Source organism: Anser anser (genome assembly GCF_964211835.1).
Source record: "Anser anser genome assembly, chromosome: 3".
Lineage (NCBI taxonomy): Eukaryota > Metazoa > Chordata > Aves > Anseriformes > Anatidae > Anser > Anser anser.
The window spans coordinates 31,373,010-31,393,962 of NC_139722.1; the positions used below are offsets into that span (position 1 = coordinate 31,373,010).

Consider the following 20,953-nt stretch of genomic DNA (forward strand, 5'->3'; position numbering starts at 1 on the left):
TTAAGCATATAAGCACTCATTTTGCAGTTACAAATGCACTGAGAGTATCCACTTTATCCATCAGTAAGGCAAGGAGTAACCACTGGCAGTACATTAGTAGTTCCTGTGTTTCAGACAGCCTGTAGTGTTGAAGTAGTCATCGCCTTGCTTTGAAGAAAGTGACTGAAGTACCATTTGGTCTTCAGGATCTCTCAGTGGTTTGTATTGTATCAAAGACAGAATTGGGAATTCTGAAAATGTGACCTCCACTCAACACTGTTCACGTTCCATGTGGCAATATTTAGCGATCCATTAGGCGTGGGCAGAAGCAGCGCTTGTGGCTCCAGTGACCAACCTCAACTTCAGCAGTCCCCTACAAATGTTAAGAGGAAAAGGATAGTACCCACGTTCCTTAGATCATCAAACAGGCATCACAGGTGGAATAGATGCAGCAACAGAAGTCCACGAAAATACAGCTTTCTGTCATCTTAAAAATCATTCTCTAACTCCTTAGACTGCTCTTTGGAGACCAATGGGTACCTTCAGGTCCCTCCTTGGCACAGGCTGTTGAAGTAATTATTGCTGCAGTGGAAATCTAGGTCACTGTCACACTGTATACCTTCCAGAAAAAGTTTATAGAGATCCAAAGGATCATTGTTTTGCATCAAGTCATCCTCTTTTCTGTACATTGCAATTCCCATTTTTAATGTGTTCTGGAGTCTTTCAGTACTCTGCGGAATCTTTCCGATGAGATCTGTTCTGAAAAGAGAACGAGCATCTACCACATGGTTCAAAAATTTGATTTGTCCCTTGAGGGAGGACATGTCCTTGTTTTGCTTCATTTGTTTTCACTTTTCCTTTAGTTAGTACCTTTGTATTTATTTTGTATACATATTTCATATTTTGCACATATTAGTCTCAAAAAAATAATGGGCTAAATTAAGGGAGTATGACTGAGCAAAGTCTGTACTTCTTACTCCATATAAAAGATCATGTTAAATAACAGGTGGTTTAATTTCTTTGTATATTCAAACTCTTTACACTGAATTACAATAGGTGTCTTGACTTTTTATCTCAAATGTGTATTATATCATCTCACAGGGACTGCAAGGACCTCCAGGACCTGCTGGGCCCAGGGGACTGCCAGGAGAAGTCGTATGTATTGTGTAATTTCACCAAGCAGTGTAAGTGCGGTATGTGATCATTTAGCCAGTGAAACAGTGCCTCAGAGGTTTCCATAGGTACTCCTTTTGTGAGTGGTACTATAGAAATCAGCTGTCAAAGAACAGTAATGGACTGTGCCTCAGGATAGTGATTTGCTTATGTTCTTTTTGTCCTTGTGTCACTATCTGCACAAGAATGTAAGGATGATAATACTAATTTGAATTCTGATTCACAGGTAATTAACTCTACAAAAATCACTCTTACCTCATAAGGTTAGGTGAAAACTGAAAATCTCTGGCAAAGTGAATTATGTTACACCATGAGCTGCAAAGAACAGTGTGTGTGGAGCAAAGTAGGGAAAGTAAGAGTACCCCCAAAATTTAAACACATTGTCTTCCTTATTATTTCTGTCTGGTTTTGTACTATTCTGAATTGTTCTACTTCACATAAAAGGGGTAAAGATTAATAAAAGAAACAGAATAAACAATTATATTCATTGTCTTAGCATTTAGGTTAGATTTATGAGCAAAACTCTTATTCAGAGCCAGACTCATCCCCTACCTAATTCCGTTAAAACTATGGACAGCATTAAATCATTAATCAGAGTAGATGTATTAGTTGGAAATAAATTAATAGAAAAGCCCTTTTTTGCATTACTTTTCAATAGAATAAATTACTAAAACACTTGTGCAGAAAGTGAAAAAGAGATTATTCTTATGATTGTCAGTTGGTATTCCAATTTAATTGTACGGTGACTTGCTGCTAGTCATAAAGTACTGAAAGTCATTGTATGGCTGCTGTAGGTGAAAAATAATTTAAATAGTGAACAGATGGCAGACAGCATGTGTGTGTGTGTGTATTTGTGCATGTGAGAGTGTCCAAAACTGATCAGCTGAGCTATCAAGCATAAGGTTACTCCCAGTGCAACATTGGGAGCTGCTTTAAAATTCTAATAGAACCTGTACTAAACAAAAGTGGCACAAATGGGTTCTCCAGTTAACAGAGACGTAAGACAGGCCTGCCAGTTTGGAAACTGATCACCAGTTGTGCACATAGACTATTTGAACAGCAACACCGAAGAGGTGAGAGAAACTGAAAGAAGTGGTGTCAAAAAAGAAGGGTTCCTGAGAGGAAAGGGAGATCCTCCAGGAGGAGGGTGTGTATATGTGCAGACACAACGTCCACTCCATAATCAGTAAATTTAAACTTCCATATATTGTTGTGATGATTTGATATGAGAAGAATATTTTTCAGGTACCTTTTTTTTTCTTATGCTTTTAATTTTGAAGACTGGTTGAAACAACTAGCTGTCTGTATAAGGACAGAATGCAATGAAGAGCAAACACAGCTATTGAAAACCCTCACTGCTGGCATGCAAATGTCATCATATATAGATGCTCATAAAGCTACATTTTACGCTTCTAAGAAAAATAAAAGAAATATGAATTTTCGTCTTTTTCTCAAAAAGGTTGCTTTCCATTTGTGTTTAAACACTATGCTTAGATAAAGAATGATAGAATCATTAAGGTAGGAAAAGACATGCAAGATCATCTGGTCCAACCATCCTCCTACAACCACTGTCACCCACTAAACCATGTCCCTAAGCACCATGTCCAACCCCCAGGGACAGTGATTCCACAACCTCCCTGGGCAACCCATTCCAATGCCTGACTGCTCTTTCTGAGAAGAAATGTCTCCCAGTTTCCAACCTGAAAATGATATGACCATTTTGTTTTGGCAGTGTTTGTTATTTACTATGGAAATAACTGCAGTTCTTGATAAACTGCTTGATACAATAGTGTCAAGCTGAATAAGATGGAAGAGTTATGAGAAGAAAATTCTGTATTTGTTCCAGCATAGTAAAAGAGTCAACAATCAATGGAACATTCCAAAATATTTGAATTTTTTTATTTGTTTTATATTATTTCATTTCTCTGTATTTATAACAAATCTTTGATAAAAAGGGCAAGGGAAGATAATGAAGTTAAAATCAAAATGTGAAAAATCAGAAGATTTAGAAATAAAAGATGGAATATGAAAATAATCCAAGATAATCTTGATTATTTAATATTGATTTAAAGTAAAATGATTCATAAATTTGACTAAAGAAGCATTATCAACTCTTTAACATTATGGGTCAATACTAGTGCACAGTAAATAATCCAGTCTAAGTACATTTTCGTCTGTAATTTTTGGATAAATTTTAAGGGAATGGCTATAAAAACATTCATTTTTTAATATATATATATGTATATATACATAATTATATTTTTATCATTATTATATTTTATTTTATTAATTCCAGGGCTTACCAGGAGAACATGGGTTACCAGGAAATCCAGGAGTTAAAGGAGAAAAGGTATGTTCTAACAGTTCCTAATTAAGTTTGGCGTATTAGAGCATATCAGACTGTCTTCTTCTGAAGAAATGTTCAGTCCACCTGTAGTGCATCTCTCCAGCAGCTTTATGAATTAATTTAGAAACGTACAAGGGGGAACTGCCATCTTTTCCTTGGAGATATTGCAGGACATTTTGGCAGCCCAATTGCTCTTTAGATTCATAACTTAAGAATTATTTCAAGAGAGGTTGGGCTGGGCTCTTGAAATAAAAATGTGTCATGCAGAAATACCAGCTCAGGTCCTGACAACGGAATAGCATTTTCAGAATAGTGCCCTAACCAGACTAATGTGTAAAAACCTGCTTCACAGCCAGACTTATTAATCTTGGCAGAGCACTAAGGCAGCTATACTGTCTCATATCTGAGCCAAGTCTGGGATCTCTTTATGGCATTGTATTGTGCTGGGTAGACAGCCTTTTGGTTGGAATTCAGCTACATCAGCAAGAGTTGTGTGTGTGTACATTGTATGTAGAGAAGGGGAGAAAAGACACTATACAGGCATACTGTGAGCTGTGTAAAGTGTTATGATATTTATACATCTTGAAACACAAAGGAAATTAATAAAATCCATTAATAATTTGAAGAAAAACGAGATGATGAAAATGCAGGAAAAGAAAGTAACGGTGGAATAATGACAAAAAAGTACTATTGTGTAAAACAGGAAATAGTGGAATCAGAGAGAATCACAGAGAATTATGCAGGAGCATGTAAAATCAAGAGGACAGTGTAATAAAAGGCACAGATTTACCTATGTAAGCAGGAGGAATTGTAGAGATGTGGAGCAAGAGATGCTGTATGCATTGAAATGAGAAATGTAAGTGTGAACAGGAATACAGTGAAGACCAAGGTTTTAGCACTAGGGGTAGGTAACTGGAGAGAGAGAAGGGAGGCAGAGAGAGAGTCTGAAGCTCCTACAGTGGAGTAATTGTCAGGGCTTAGTGACAACCTGAACTTTGTGGGGCTGCAGACAAGGAAATATAGATCAGACGCACTGCAGCATGGAAAACTGAGAGAATGCTACTTACTATTAGGGGTTCTACGGTCTATGCCTCTTTCTCTGTAACTTTTTGAACAAAATAGGTTTTTGTTAGAAAATTGATGCCTTTAAATGTATTTTCCATGCATACATATGTAGCACTTTCAGGAGTTTGTTGGTACCTGTGAATAATACATTAGGAGAACAATGCACAGGATTTTCCTATCTCCTAAAAGCTGAGGTACTTACAGATGCAGGGAGCTGAATCTCTGTGGAATTAAATGTGATAAATTTGATAAAACCATGGTCATTATTTTGATACCCACATAGGCTCACTTTCTTAAAATTAGCAGTTATGAAATGCGGAGCTCTATAAAGCTTTGGGTGTGTTTTTTTTTTGTTGTTGTTGTTTTTTCTTCTCCATTCTTCCTCTCAGTATTGGTACATTCTAGGATAATCTTAATAATTTCAATTTGATTCATTTATCTTGTAGGGGGACCCTGGTGGGATTATGGGACCGCCTGGACATCCAGGTCCAAAAGGTGAGGTGGGGCCTCCTGGACTAAGTCTGCCTGGAACACCAGTAAGTCTGCAATCTGAAAAGACTTCTATGGCTTTTTTTCTTGTAGGGATAATTGTTAAAGAATCTGCATTGCACGATAAAAGCAGTATGAACGAGTAATTTTTCAGATAAAATTTCAAACTTGAAATATGTATTACAGAGTTATTGTAAGTACATTAGAATATAGTCTAGAAACCCATATTGTTAGTGCAAGGCCCACACACGGTTCCAGTGACAGTGATATTAACAGCAAAGGTGTATGTAAATCTGTCATGGTTTACTTATAAAGGCTGACTAGTTTTGGCAATAAAATTCAGCTAGTGTTATTGATTTCAAAATATATTTTTTTTTCTTGGTTGTTATTTTATTTTATTTTATTTTATTTTAGGGTCCTATTGGTAGTCCTGGAAACCCAGGTCCACGGGGACCAAAGGTATAAAAAAAATATTATTATTTCTGTCTCTGAAAATACAGGATAATAGGCTAGTTTATGTTCTCAGACCTGTTGTAACTCAAAGCCTTGTGCCCTTCTAGGGAGAAAGAGGATTACCTGGTGTACAAGGAGCCCCTGGGGAGATGGGGCCTCCTGGAATAGGCATTCAGGGATCACCAGTAAGTATACCAATACCCAGAATTTGGGTTTCTCGCTGTACATTGAGAAACTGCAAAAAGTAAATGAATAATAGTAAAAAGTTGTGCCATAAACTCCATTCTGACTCAGTTCCCAGCTCAGGAACTTTTCCCTTTATCCAGTCCCAAGAACATCTAGTAGTGTTCACTTAAAAGCAGAAGCCTGGAGAAATGAATCAATGGCTACTTTGCTGACAAGCCAGTAATAGTATTGACACATCTTCCGACTAATTGTGTCTGCTTCTAAGCAACAACTGTTTGTCAGCAAAATCCAGCCTGAGCACTGGTACAAGAGAAGAGGCATCTTCTACACTGTAGATGATGGCATTTTAGTGGTACTGGAAAAGGCAAAGAAGAGGTGTAGAAAGCTTTGCATCAGTTGCAAGATTTTGCATTTGTGGTGACTGCTAATTACAAGCTTAGGTCTACTGCTAATAAATGAGAACCTTACACTGTCCAGGTGCAGTGTCAGGAAATAGTGAAGTTCTGGTTTTTGACAACTTTCCTCATGCATCTCTGTGAAGTTTAAATTCAAACATGAAACAAGTTGTTGTAGTTAACCTAGAGTGTTCATACTAAATAAATCTTATATAGTAGTAACTGTTTCAGTTATTTAGTTTGTTTCCCAGTTTTCTTTATTTCTACTGCCTTTACATAATAACATCTGTAGCATCTGCAGATTGTTCAGTAAAAAAAGAAAATTGGTGGTAGAGATGGTAGATGTTAGTGTGCATGCTCTACTGTGGTGAATGTGGTAATCTCTCTTCAGTCCAGGCCAGTATAATTGAGCAATACATTTCAGTTTATTGAAAGAACTCAGATACAGAGAGAAAATGTTTGAGAAAGGGGTCTGGAGATTCACATTTAAATTCAGGTATATATTTTCAAATCTTAATTTAAAAATTGTCTAATTTATATCTAAATCTTCTAATTTGTTTTTATTCAACAAACTCTCTGGTTTCTTGTGAATCTCCTAGCTAAATAACATATTTCACCACAGATCATTCTTATTTGCCATTACTTGACCTTAAAAATGCACCTCAGCAAAATCTTGAATTCTCTTGATTTGGGCAAAATTAGATCTGGATTTAACAACAAACCTTAAACAAGTCTTTATTGAAATGTGAACTGAAGTGGTATCCCACATTCAGTATTTTTTGATCAAGTTTATCTCCTTTATCCCAAAAAGTGTATCTACTGATTATTAGAGATTTTCTTACAGGGTCCTATAGGGCCAACTGGATCAGCAGGTGTTCAGGTAGGATGCAAACTTTCTCTTTATATATATAAAAATTAATTTAGTTTTAATAGGTTTGCAGTAAAAGATAAATATTCTTAAATCCTAAATGACTTTTCCTGCTCTTAGGGTCCTAGGGGGCCTCCAGGATTACCAGGAACTCCAGGTACCCCGGGTATTAATGTAAGTAATTGTATATATACAGAAAAAAGTAACGTGCCCCTTGTCAATGTTTAAGGCTACCAGATTTTTAATTTGTTTCTAGGGCACCCCAGGAAGAGATGGAAAGCCAGGACTACCAGGCCCTCCAGGCGATCCTGTATGTATACGTAGAAAGCTTCTGCAGTTGCTTTGGAGAGAAAATTTTAAAGGAGCTAAGATAACCTATCAGCCTAGAAGTCCAAAAGATTAAATTAATTTGATTATTCAATCAAATATTCTTTAACTTGATTGTAGTATTGCAGTATAAATTAAACTTACATTGACATTCTCAGGATAGCACCCTGTTTTCAAGTGTTACCTTAGTGTTTGTGTACTAGCATTTCTGCTAGGCTATAACTTGGCAGGTTACTGTAACACTGAGTGTTCCTTAGTCTCATAAGAAGTTCTGTATAATGCAAATTTTCAGGTGCAGACCTTGTTAAAAGAACGGGGGGGGAAAAAAAAGTGTATTCTGAAGCTAATTTTGCTATGCCACAGAAGGAAGATATTAATTTTTGATGAAACTCTGAGAATAGTTAGTCTCTTGTGATACATTCCTTTTAACAATAATGAAAAGTTGAGTGGCTGGTTTGGGGGGAGAAAATCCACTAAATGAGTTCTGATCCTTCAATACGCTTTAGAAGTTATCATCTCCTCTTGAGTATTATAGCAGTGATTTCTACTTAACAGTGTTATGGCTTTACTAATTTTGTGAAGTCCAACACTACAAGATCCATGAAGTCTACATATGCCTCAGGCCAAATTGTACCCTGAGAGACTACTGAGTATTTTATATGGGAGCCAGGAGAGTCCCATGTGCACATTTACAAAGTGGGCATAATGGCAAAACTTCAGTCATTATTCCTGCTCCTGCCTTGAACCCCTACAGCTACTTCAGAGATTTTTGAAAGCAAACTTTTGTTTAGAAACAAATGCTTACAGAGGCTTTTATGATGCCAAATGAAGCTTTATTGATTCCCTGAGCCATTGTTTGAATGTATTCCATCAGCAAAATAAAAATCTGTAGGTGTTTGGAAGAAACAAATTAAAAATACTGCTTAAAAATAATAAAAACTAAGATCGTTAAACTCACTTGTGATCCTCTTGGTCTAATATGACTTGGTATTTAATCAAAGAGCTTAAAAAAATAGATACAGTGTTTATTTGAGATATATCAAAACAAAGGAAAATACAACCTCACATTTCAACTGTATTATGTCCTTTGGCAAAATCTCTGTTTCGTGCCAAGACATGAACTTGGCCTTTTCACTGAGCGGGGGCAGTGGCCTCAGTCTGTTTGTTGCTTAAGCTAACAATTCTACAAATACCTGACCATCATACATATTCCTCAGATGCAGAGACTTGCTTCATGTCTTTTGAGTGATTTAAATTTCCAATTGTCCAGCAATGAAAATGTAAGGCAAACATTTTCCAAACTGGTCTTCAGACTACTGACAGCCTGTGAAGAGCTTAGAAATGCTCCATAGCTGCTGCAGGAATGCATTAGGCAATAAAATTAACAGTGCTTGCAGTTAAACATGTGGTCGTACAGGTGCACAGCAGTCCATAAGTATGCCTGGGGACTGTCAGCAAGGAGCAGATCAAGGAATAAACTAGCCCCAATGTCACACAAAGATTTCATGTCAGAAAGAATGGTCGGCTTTCTCCAAAAAAGAGACGGGGAACTAGCTAGCATGTATGTGCTAGCTAATCATCATGGATTAGGATGGTGATTCCATTAGGTTGCTCTTATGTTATCATCAGTCAATGCAGCAAACCTTTTCTGGATGCATAATACAGTTCTGCCTGTGTGGCTGGACCATTTGCCTCATTTAAGTCATGATTGCAGCAGTCCCTGAACACGCAGCAGCAACTGTTACAGTGCATTGAGAGACATTTGACAGTATCAGTATCTCCACAAAGGACTAAGATCATCGAATAAAAGCAGATCTATCACCAGCATTGAGCACGAAGATAGAACATAATTCATAGAGTCAGAAAGATTGAGATATAAGTGATCTTCGGTTAGCAATGGACATAAAACCAAGAAAAATGCACTGTAAATGCAATTATTCAAAAGGTGAGTCAAGTCTACTATTTAATAATCAAGGAGATCAAATTACAAACTCTGCAAAGAAAGCTGAATAATACAGTGGCTTTTTGCTGTCCACTGGGAAAAAATATATTTTTTTCAGAAAAAAAAAAATAATATCAGTTTTAATTAATTTAATAGGAAAAGAATGAGCTAAAGAGTTTTTACATACAACATGAAAGTCTGGTGGAATTCACCTGAAGAATGAGCCAAAGCACTCTCTAAATGATTAGCAGTTACTTGTGAGTACTTTGAGAAAGGTGAGGCTTTTGAGGAATGGAGACCAGAAAGCATACATCATAAAAGGTGAATAGGAGGGGAACCAGAGTATAATAGGTCAATTGAAAAAAAGCTTGATTGCTATAAAGATATTAATTATTTTTCTAATTAATTCTAAATACTAATGATAAGAATGATATGAATACAAGAATGCAAGCATTATTTTGATAAGAGCCTGGCATGGAATAAATCATTTTTCCATTTCTGGAAGGTTAACGTCCTTGGGAAAGACAGAGAAACAGTGCTGCTATGTATCTTGGCTGGCTTCAGACTTCGAGACTATCCTCATGATGTTTTTACAAGCAAGCAAAAAATGCTCTTGAAGTAATTGCCATATAGCTAAGGCTTATCAAAAAAATATGGTATCAGTGTCTATCAGATTATTGTCAAACTCTGAAAGAGAGGTCTCTCCCATGCCCAGTTCTTTTCAGTGTTTCAATGTGTTTTCTTTTCAGTGTTTTAATTTTATTTGGACAAGTAGATACAAACTCCATAACTGGTCTGGGAAAGATTGCTAGCTCTTTGAAGATATAATCAAAATCTAAAATTCAGAGACAGTTTGAAGTCAATAAGATGAAACTTGGGGCAGATGATCATAAACTGCTTAATAAGAAAAATAAAATCCATAAATAGAGTAGGTTCTGGAAGGCCCAGTGCACTGTAAACTAAATGTAAGTAAAAAATCTGGTGCCACCACTAAACAGACAGATCTGAATGCTAAAACTTACTAGCAGGGGAGTTACTGCCTTTTGCTCTCTTGAAATATTCATCTCTTTGGAGAGAACATATTTAAAGGAAGATGTAGCAAGCAGGAGTACGGCTGGAAAATAAAGACCATCTTAACAGTTTTAAAAGCCCAGTACATGTCGTACACTTATTCAGAGTTCAGTGTATGTAGCTGTGACTTCACAGTGTGTGTGCAGTTAGACTGGATTAACTACATGTGCAGAGCAGACGAACTGCATGGCAGAAATGCAGTAGACTTTCTCTCATACTTGTTGGTAGGACCCTGTCTTAAAATTGTACAGTTCTATGTCTTAAAATTGTGTAGCAGCTAAAATAAGGGCATTAGAAAACTTCTCAGCATGCTTTTAAAGGGGGTGACACTGTAAATGGTCTATTCATGATTGCACTTAGAATTGAGTATACTGACAGTGCTTCTCTTGAACTGGTGTTTGACACGCGTTGCTACCAACCAGCAACCAACCAGCAGTTCTAATATGCTACAAAAGTGCTTACATTGTATTTTTCTTGTAAAAAAAGGAAATGATTGAAACACAGGGAACAAAAACAGTAACAAGGTTCGAATGTGTCTAATTTTATTGTATGCCCAGGGCTATTTTTGCTTCAGCAAGTGCAAAAAGAAATAAGCATTGGGAATTGAAGTCTATTTGCGAGTGAAACCAATGATAATCAGCTCAATCAGATTTTATGGGGAGTCTTTAAATGTAAGTTTAATGACAACACTTGGAAATCTGAGGATGCAGATATATTGCAGCATAGTGTTAACCTATTGATTGAGCTTTAAATGGGTTGGCTTTAGTATTGGTACCAATTCATCTGTGGCAAAACAGAGTTTTGCACTAATTCTTAATGTTTAAAGGATGGACAAAATACTACATGTGTTGCACATGTTGCTGAAGCTGGATTATTTCCAGTATCTGAGATAATTTATTGAAGTTAGCTTTGGCATCTCTACAATTCAGACTGCAGTTCACAGTAGAGTCAAAGCCCAGGAGAAAACAGAAGGAAAACATCAAAAATAATCAGGTGAGAATAGGCTGTGAGAATTTCCAATAAGGATGATGTGTTGCTGGTATGCTACAAAAACAACACTGTGCGTATTACTATTTGAAAACGGAATTTACTATGTTCTGGAGTTACACTGTTGTCATGTCAACTTTGTTCAAGCTGTAACAAAGAATTACGTTGGTAGATTGGGTCAAGAGTGATATTTAACATTTAAAAACTATGTTGAATCCCTGGTTTTTATTTAGAGTTTTCATAGAAAAAGTATTTCAGCCAACGTGTATGTAATCAGCTACCTATGCAGCCATCTAAACTTTAGAAAACAGAAGTATCTATTGGAATTGGTAGTGTTGAGTAAAATATTAACCGTGGATGCCTTTTATAATTTCAGATTGCACTGCCACTAGTGGGAGACATGGGTGCTATACTGAAGGTAAACATTTTCAGGCATTATAGAATGAATCATAGAATCACAGCGTGGTTTGGGTGGAAAATTTGATCTTGTGTCAAAGTGTCTTGATCTTTAAGTGATCTTTCAAGTGAAACTTGATTTTTAAGTGTCAGCTTAAGCTGACACTTAAAGATGACCTAGTTCCAACCTCCTTGCCATAGGCAGGGAAATCTTTCACTAGATCAGGTTGCTCAAAGGCCCACCCAACCCAATTTTGAACACTTCTAGTGATGAGGCAGCCAAAACTCTGGACAACCTGTTCCAGTGCCTCACTACCCTCATTATCAAAAAGTTACTTATATCCAGTCTATATTTATCCTATCAGTTATAAAAATAAGAGTTGAACACCTCATTTTCAATTTCTGACAACGTTGTACTATCTCTTTTTGAAAGAAATAGTGTCACTATCTCATAAAATGGATTGAGGTTGGAAAGATAACAATTACCAGTAACAATCAATTAATTATATATTACCTGCTATAAACTTGATTTCCTTTTGCTGCAACTCTGTGGTCTCACCATGGAGCTCTAGAAATAATTTAACTCAAATTCTACATTCAGACATTATTTTACCAAAACTATATGGTCAAACTTGTATCTGCCTTACTTTATTTCCAAATGTATTTTAATAATATACTATACCTTCTTTTTTTTTTATTTCTTCCAAATTTTGGTAGAAAATGTAGCATTAATTTGACTATTGAAGCTAAGCTTCTATTACTAACTTTTTTTTTTTTTTTCCAAAAATGACTGAGTTAGTGTACCTGAATCAACTAGCATGAGAATGAATGGCAGACTCATTTAGTAGGGATGGTGACAAAGGCAGGAAGAAAGGCCCATCATAGAAATGCTTATTTATTTTATTTGTGTCTGTTCCGTAGGGTGATCCTGGCACAAGAGGTCCTCCAGGCATCCCTGGTAGAGAGGGGCCAAAGGTAAATTTCTGAAGACAGTACTTTACATTGCTTTGTTGCTTGTTAAAAATAAAAAGCCAGATTTTTTTGTCTGTCAGTCTTAACTTCTCTGTTTGAGCCCTATTCCTGTAGTATCTGAGAAGCTTAGAAGTTCGAACAATTTTTACAGTTCAGTCCTCTTCCTGTGTTTGTGTACCCTTCCTCTCTGGAAAGTAAGCTAAACAACTTGGGAATTGAGTCCCAAGCAAGTATAGCTCTTTTGTGTCTTGTCTCAGTTAAACCTAGATCACATTTAATTATCCAGCAGTGCATCGCCATCTATAGGCTTATTTTAAGTCAGTCGTTCATGCAGGAATCCTGCAGTGAAGAAAGAAACTTCCCCTATATCCCTCTAGTGTGTAGCAACTGGATCTTCTGTGCCTTTGCAAATTGTTCCCTTTGGGAATAATTCAGCAGTTTCACTGGGACTTGAAGTTTCACTGAGGTCAATCAAAGTTATGCTTTACTGTAATCAGATCAAGTGCCATATGGTTTCACGTAGAAATTTACAATAGTAGAACCTAATTACTTGAACTTACTTGAAAGTAATTACTTGAGAGTATACCTAGTATACTTTCTCCATGTGGACAAGCATTTAAGCTCTTTGGTATTCATAAAATGAGATTGTATCTCCATCAGTCTTTTAGGCTACTTCACCTATTAGGTAAAAACAGTCTTTTCCTTTCATCTCAATGGGAGGCACATTTTAAAACTTAAGATAATATTTATTTTTTAGAGTAGAGCTTTTTTATTATTCATTCATTTATTTATTTATTTAATTTTACTAGCACTATTGCTATAAGGGCTTCATGCTAGCATATATTAAATGTGGGTCATAAAATGCCCTCCATAGCATGAAATTCATTGTTATCTAATAGAAAGTATTTGTTTGAATGTTATGTTTTCATAGGGAAGCAAAGGTGAACGTGGATTTCCTGGACTTGCTGGAGAGAAGGGCGATGAGGTAAAATTAATTCATTTCTGTAACAATTACTTTCTTACCTGAACCTTAATAAAGATCTAGACTAAGGATGATGCGCATAGAATAATATTCCGTTCTTTAAAAGTGCTGAGATAGTCATGTATCACTATAAATAGCCCTTGTCTGCAAACTTTCAACAAGATTAAACACTATTATTGAATTAAGTAGAATTTATGTCATATTTGTGTGAGGATTTTTGCTTATTTGTATATTTTAAACTCTCAAATTTCTTTAAATGCTAGTTTTTAAGAATACAGAATAGAGCAATAAAAAGGTAAATGCTAAATATTTTCAGAAAATACTTCATGTTTTATAACGTATTTGCTTTCATTGTGTTAGTTCCTATTTAACGTTCATTTATTCCATTAGGCAAATACTGTGATGGGAACAGTAATAACAGCAATTACTATTAAGTGGAAATCAGAAAATATTTGGAGACTGAATTTAAAATATGTACAGTATTTTGCGTCACATACTGGATTCTTAGAGTTATTTTTATGTCATTACGGGAAGAAAAAAGGCACATGACTTATGGTGCAGAATCCAAAATAGCTGCTATCGCTTTCATTTTAGATTGAAATATTTGCAGTTAACAGCTCAAGAATAATCTCTGGGAAAAGAAAAAAAATCACCAAAGCAAAAGCTATTAAGCAGATGAATCTGAGTAAATAAATAATTTTCTTAGTGCCTGTAGCCAACTGAAGGAGATAAAATAAGTTGTCTTCGAAAAAATAGTTGATGACCACTCTGAAATCCCAAAATACTTAACTGGTACCAGTTAAGTATTATTTAATACTTAATGTTACTAACTAGTATTTTAAAATACGTGAGCTATAATGAGAAAGTAACACATCCTTCATTTGCATGACCTATAGCATATCTCTACAATTCAGCCCTAGCAGTATGAGGCATTAACAAAAAAGAATAATTCTGACACTATTTAACTATGGAGAATCAAAAGAGAGATTAGAGGCAGTTAGGGTAAGAAAGGTAAGGTTATAAGTGGTAACTATTTTTTTCAAAGGAACTCCAGATTAAGTTCATTCTAATTTTTCTTTTTATTGATTCAGTAGGGTACTGTGCTCTGCTTTTTCACTGTTTGATAGCTGGTTAGGTTCCTTAGCTCTGATATTTTCATTGTTTAGTAATGTCTTTTGATTAGTATTTTATGAGGGTGCAAGTGAATTTATTTTCAGAAAAACATATAAAAGAGATTACCAAAAAAAAATAGTTTCAAAGTAACTTTATTACAAAGGTACAACGTTTAAAATAGTGCATTTACTTTGATTTCTGTGATTTGGTGAAATGAGAAGAGATTCAGAACCAAGCCTGAAGTTCTTCGAAAGAAATGGTGATCCACTCATGAATGTCAGTATGATTTCAGATAGCCCTTTAATCTTTCTGTGAAGCTTAGCTGTCTAGCATAATATGTACAAACCAAAACTGTATTCATCAAATGAAACATCGTGAAAAGATTTGAATGAAATCCTGTCAGCAGTTCATATGGTGATAATCTAATATTGTATAGTAAAAATGGTGCCATGCTCACCACTTCAGTACAGGTTTGTTTGTTAGTCTTTTCTCTCTGAACTAGAAAGGAAGGACAGTTCCTCAAGTTTCATTTTCTTCAACTGATTTTAGTATTTACAGCAGATGAAATTTTACTGTGGCCCATGATACAAGTTAAACAATTACTTTATGTAGAATTAATTTCCTTTTAAAGCATTCCTTTTTTTTTCAGAGAATGGTTTTTCTAATATTAGCAATAAGAATTAGAGAAAATGTTCCTTTGGTTTCATATTCATTTTCTGGATGACTGTGCTGTACGAGTAAAATAATTCAAAATGAGCAGAGAACACATTATCCGTTGGATTGCTGAAAAGCTACGGAACTGGATCAATGTCCTCAAAGAAAAGGAAATCAATTTCTCTCTCCACCTCTAAATCTTTCTTGATTTATTTCTATCTGAAGCTTTTCCCTCAGACCCTTGCTCAGAGCCCTTCTTTCAGGGCTCCTGACCTCTTTGGTTTTCTGCAATAGCCACTTGACAATGCCTTCTGTAACACTGCACTTAACGGTAGAAACATGCCTTTTCTGAGGTGATTCCTGTTTTCAGAGGATAGGCACCCAATGCAGATAAAATGACTCACTGTTCAGTGGGGCCTTCATTGACTACAGAGGGAATCAAGAGCATTTAGCTTAAATATATAGTGCTGTTATACATTATAATATGCTTAATATTATTTTTATATTTATTATTCATTACACATTATATTTTATATAATGTATATTATTTATACACTATATATTATATTATATATATATTCATTATATATTATTGTTTATTTGTTGTTATTTATTTTATATTTATTTATATATAAAGCTATATATATATTGTATGTAGCTTAGATATAAGGTTGTTACATGCCTAAAATTTCATCTGACTGAGTCTGGTGGGGCAGAGGAAAGAGTTCAGCGATGTGCGCTTATCTCAAAACCCACCTGTATTCACTGTAATAAGTCACATGCCTGTATGTTTAGTAAATGGATACCAGAATCTATTAATTTTCAGTCTATTGAATAAAATAAAAGTGGAAAGCAGGTCAATAAATACTATGAAAAATACCATGTTTTGTTCTGAAAGCAACAACAACAAAAAAGCATCGTTGCATTTAGATCCTAGAATCCCAGAATTTCTGAGGAGTGAAGGGACCTCTGGAGGTCATCTTGTCCAACCCCACTGCTCAAGCAGGGACACCTGGCAGGCTGCCCAGGACCATGTCGTGATGACTTTTGAAGATCTCCAAGTAGGGAGACTCCATAATCTCTCTGGGCAACCTCTGCCAGTGCTCAGTTAACCACACAATAAAGAAGTGTTTCTTAGTGTTCAGAGTGAACCTCCTGTGTTCCAGTTTCTGCCCATTGCCTTTTGTCCTGGAATTGGGCACCACTGAAAAAAGCTTGGCTCCATCCTCTTTGTAGCCGCACTTCAGGTATTTATAGACATAGATAAGATATCCCCTGAGCCTCTTCTCCAGGCTGAACAGTCCCAGCTCTCCCAGCCTCTCCTCATAGGAGAGGTGCTCTAGTCCCTAGATCATCTTGGTGGCCCTACATTGGACCGTTTCCAGTATCTCCAGGTCTCTCCTGTACCTGGTGGGTGCAGCAGTGGACACAGCACTCCAGGTGCAGCCTCAGCAACACTGAGTAGAGGGGAAGAAGGATCACCTCTCTTGACCTACTGGCAATACCTTGCCTAATGAAACCAAGTATACCGTTACCTTTCTTAGCTGCAAGTGCACATTGCTGCCTCGTGGTCAACTTGGTGTCCACCAGGACTCCCCAGCCCTTTCTTGCAGAACTGCTTTCCAGCTGGGTGGCCCCCAGCATGTCCTGGTACCTGAGGTTGTTGCTCCCCAGGTGCAATACTTGGCACTTCTTGATGAACTTCATGAGAATCTTGTCAGTCTACCCCCCCACACCCTGTCAATAGCATGAGGTACCATTGAGAAGACTGATTAAATGTTTGGGTTTTTTTTAGTGATAGAAAATTAATCTGTAAGGAAAAGCCAGACAGACTGTTCTTGTTTGCACAATTAAGACCAGGAGATCTAAAGGATATAAGCTAACAATGGAAAATGTTGAAGGATGAGTTTTGTGTTTGAGTCAAGCAGTAAGTTGCCTCTAACCATGTTCAATGATAATCTCTCACCTACAGGTATATCATTTTTATTCCTAAAACAGGAATATGTGCTTCGGTATTGTTATAATACTGATGGACATGCTAAATGTAAATAGTTTTTGAGGCTATACGTGTACATGGAAGAGGCAACAGGCATATGCTCTTTCTAATTTTCAGGGCCTTCAAGGTGTTCCTGGACTGCCTGGTGTACCAGGACCCAGTGGACCGTCTGTAAGTGTGTGCTATCTTCTATGGTCTAACCTTTCTCTGCAAAGGTTGTTGTAACTATCTAGCAAAACTTCTTATTCTTAGTTTCTTGTGCCTCTTTATGGCTTTTAGGAGAGTAATAATAAAATCTTACCCACAGTGGCTCTAAAAGAATAAACTATGTTATGAGTTGATATTTCTGAAAATACTGTCATTGTCTGGCCTCAGAATTGATGTAACTTAAATGCTTTTGGTGTTTTGGCCTTACTAGAGACTCTGAGGTTAAAAAATGTATGATGGGCAAACTTGCAGTTAGTTAAGTATTTATACTCCAGTTACTGTAATAATGTTAGTAATAAAAATCTAAAAATATTTCTAACTGGGTATTATGAAAGCATTAAATGCTGAAACCAAGTAATTATGAAGTATGGGAGTAAAATAACAGTATTTAAAGTCCCTGAAAAAAAAATAAAAATACTTGTATTACTGGGAAGACTTGGGATTTTTTTAAATTCTATTTTCTACATACAAGACAAGGTAATATTAGTTAGTGTGGTCATTACTTGTTCCCAGGTTGTTGACAATACTAATGCTTCCCTTCTTTCAGAAATATCAACACATTTAGGAAGCTTAATGTGAAATATGTAAATTACCATTTTAGCAGTGAAGCATGATTCTTAGCAGTATCAAGAGGTGCCGGTTAAGGTCAGTGCATTTAGTCTGCACAAGGTGAAAATACAACCACAAACACAAGTTTTACCCTTCATAAGGCTTATCAGTAGGACACAGCTGTTGTATCAGACAGAAAAGAAATATTTAAACCTGAAGGAGAAGCATAATTAGGTTTAAATGAACTTCAAAAGGTGTAAGTTTTAAAAACTAGGCTGCAATGCAAATTTCAGTGTGTTTAGTTGTTTCTTAACTGGGATTAACCAATACTGTGTTTGTTGTGCAGGGAGCCATAGGAAGACCTGGGCATCCTGGTCCTGCTGGGTCAAAAGGCGAAAAGGTATACTTTCTTTTTAGTTTTAGTAAAGATCTGTATAGGCTGTGTAATTCCTTTACTTTCCTATGCTTTGGCTTTTTTTGTTGTTGTCCTCTCCTCTCCTCTCCAACATAGAATGCAAATGTGAACTTGACATATATTTTCAAATAAATTTTTATTTGTCTTAAGTGCTTTCCCAAACAATGCCATACAATTGGGCTTGTATTTTGAAGCATAGCCCTTGTGTTGCATGTAAGATGCAGAGAATGTTCTCTGAGTATGACATATTATATAAAATTAAGAAAGTGAAAATACCTTTGTGAAATAGTGTATGACTAGTTACTACTTGCTCTGCTTCTCATTCTTTTTCCAGTATTTTAGTCAAAAGTAATTGCATACTCTAAAAGTGGTTCATGAATACTGAAAGTTATTCAGTATATGTATTCAGCAAAAGTATATAAGCTTCCTTTATAATTAATTTAGGCTGTTATAGTACTGTTTTTTTAATTAATTTTTTATGAGGTTCTTGATAGTTTCCATTAAAACTAAGAGGTCATATTCATTTCTTGGGCACCTCAGATCAATGAAATACCACAGACAAAATGAGTTGGCAAAATACTTTGGGGGAGAAATTTTTTTTTTTTTTTTACATGAATATGATTTTTTGGAGTTTTTTTCAGCTTTGGCTTGGGCTTTTCCAGGCACAGTGCTGCCACATCAGTCTGTGATCCTACTAATACTCTACAAAACCTTGACTCTGGTATGACTAAGAAAAAGAAACATTATTTTGTAAAACTGTGAAGTGATTTCAGTATAAAAATGAGTTAAGAACTGTCTCCTTCCTGACCATAATAGAAATAATTTACCAAACTCATTTCCTTTTTAAGTAACCCATTGTTAAAAACAAGGTTTTGTTAGTTCCATGTTTACAATTCCAAAGTACTGAAAAAAGAGTCTGAGAATGCAGCGTTAGGCCAGCTGCTTAACACGTGTACATGTCTATCCTTGGTTGAGGCCTAATTGTAGCTGCTCTTTATATTATGCATCAGAAAGATCAGGGGAAGGTGGCCTCTCACTATCACGTGTGAGAATGAGAAAGCCAGTTCTCCTTAACTAGTGTGCCATTGATTGAAAAGGACAAAAGTCAGATCACTGAAGAGTGATGAGCTGAACAATAGCCAGAGTACCTTCTTCCTCCTTCCTTTATCTGGGGACCACGTCTGAAAAGTGACCATATAATAAACTTTCTAAAAGAGAGCGTTTTTCTCCTTTCGTGAAATACTCTAAACCCTCCAGTCTGGAGCTTAACATTTCTAGCACTTAGCAGGACTATATGGAAATTATCCTAATATAATAGAAATATATAAATATTTAATTACTGGTTGGTTAATTAGTATTCTTGTATGCTCAGCTTGACTTTTCCCACCTTAATAATTTTAAATATGCAGCCTAGGTTTCTCAATGAAATAAGTTTATTAAAATTCAATGAAGTGAGTAAAAAATTCTGGCAGACCTGTTTCAAATTACAGAGAATCTTTAACTGCATCTTAATGATATTTTGAAAAGATCTTGCTTGGGAAACTTGACATTTAAACCTTTGCACATCTATAATGCTCAAAGCGCCTACTAGGATAAAACTTTGAAACTTTTTTTTTTTAATATGAGCAATTTAGTGCATGTCAGCAATACAGACTACAGCTACAAGTACCCACAGATAACTATTTTACAGTAAAAACCAAGAAGATATTCATTATAGCTCTTAATAAAGATTTTTTATTTTTATTTTTTATTCTTTTTTTACCTGAAAATAAACTGAACTTCTGAAACTAGGTCATCTTGATTTACCTGTGAATGAACAAACTGAGGATAGTTTTTAGCAAAACAATTTACAAACCATAAAATGAATGTTAACTTCTATCTGCCAATTGCTTAGAAATTTTTATTAACAAGTGTTTTTTCCTTCCTCTGCCTGCTGATAAATATGAAGCGTTTCACAACCCTACTACCACTGCTATTTTGCCATAAGGAAGTTACTACACATAAAGCATCAAGTAACTAACAAAATACTAGCTGGTATAAAGTAATGTTTAATAACTTGCCTAAAGCTTTAGCAGGAGCTGTTCAGGATAGTTTATTCTTGATACTACCTATTCCTATTGACTGTATCTCTTGTTTATTTTCATTGTGGTCATCGTAGTTTGGGTATGGAACAGATCAGAACAACAGTTATATTAAACCAGTTTTATATCTCTCATTATGCTAGGGTAGTGAAGGTTCTCCTGGGAAGCCTGGACCACCTGGACCTCCGGTAAGACATATTGTTTACATTTTGAATGGTATGCTGGGAACGATATACCTATGAGTAAAATGTAATGTCATATATCAATAATTGACTGTCTCTCTAATACATACTTGTAGTGCAGGAA

General features: G+C 35.8%; 1 protein-coding gene across 18 annotated transcripts in view; it reads left to right on the forward strand.

The window, feature by feature from the left end:
• The window catches only part of COL19A1 (collagen type XIX alpha 1 chain), a 202,734-nt gene that overhangs the window by 146,942 nt on the left and 34,839 nt on the right, over window positions 1-20,953 (forward strand). For all 18 annotated transcript variants that reach the window (XM_083832480.1, XM_083832466.1, XM_083832479.1 and 15 more), the window contains 14 exons: window positions 1,081-1,134; window positions 3,449-3,502; window positions 5,011-5,100; window positions 5,468-5,512; window positions 5,614-5,691; window positions 6,932-6,967; window positions 7,076-7,129; window positions 7,212-7,265; window positions 11,659-11,700; window positions 12,600-12,653; window positions 13,582-13,635; window positions 17,513-17,566; window positions 18,498-18,551; window positions 20,791-20,835. In XM_083832480.1, coding sequence (XP_083688606.1) covers window positions 1,081-1,134; window positions 3,449-3,502; window positions 5,011-5,100; window positions 5,468-5,512; window positions 5,614-5,691; window positions 6,932-6,967; window positions 7,076-7,129; window positions 7,212-7,265; window positions 11,659-11,700; window positions 12,600-12,653; window positions 13,582-13,635; window positions 17,513-17,566; window positions 18,498-18,551; window positions 20,791-20,835 — 768 coding nt within the window. The remainder of the gene's footprint in view (window positions 1-1,080; window positions 1,135-3,448; window positions 3,503-5,010; window positions 5,101-5,467; window positions 5,513-5,613; window positions 5,692-6,931; window positions 6,968-7,075; window positions 7,130-7,211; window positions 7,266-11,658; window positions 11,701-12,599; window positions 12,654-13,581; window positions 13,636-17,512; window positions 17,567-18,497; window positions 18,552-20,790; window positions 20,836-20,953) is intronic.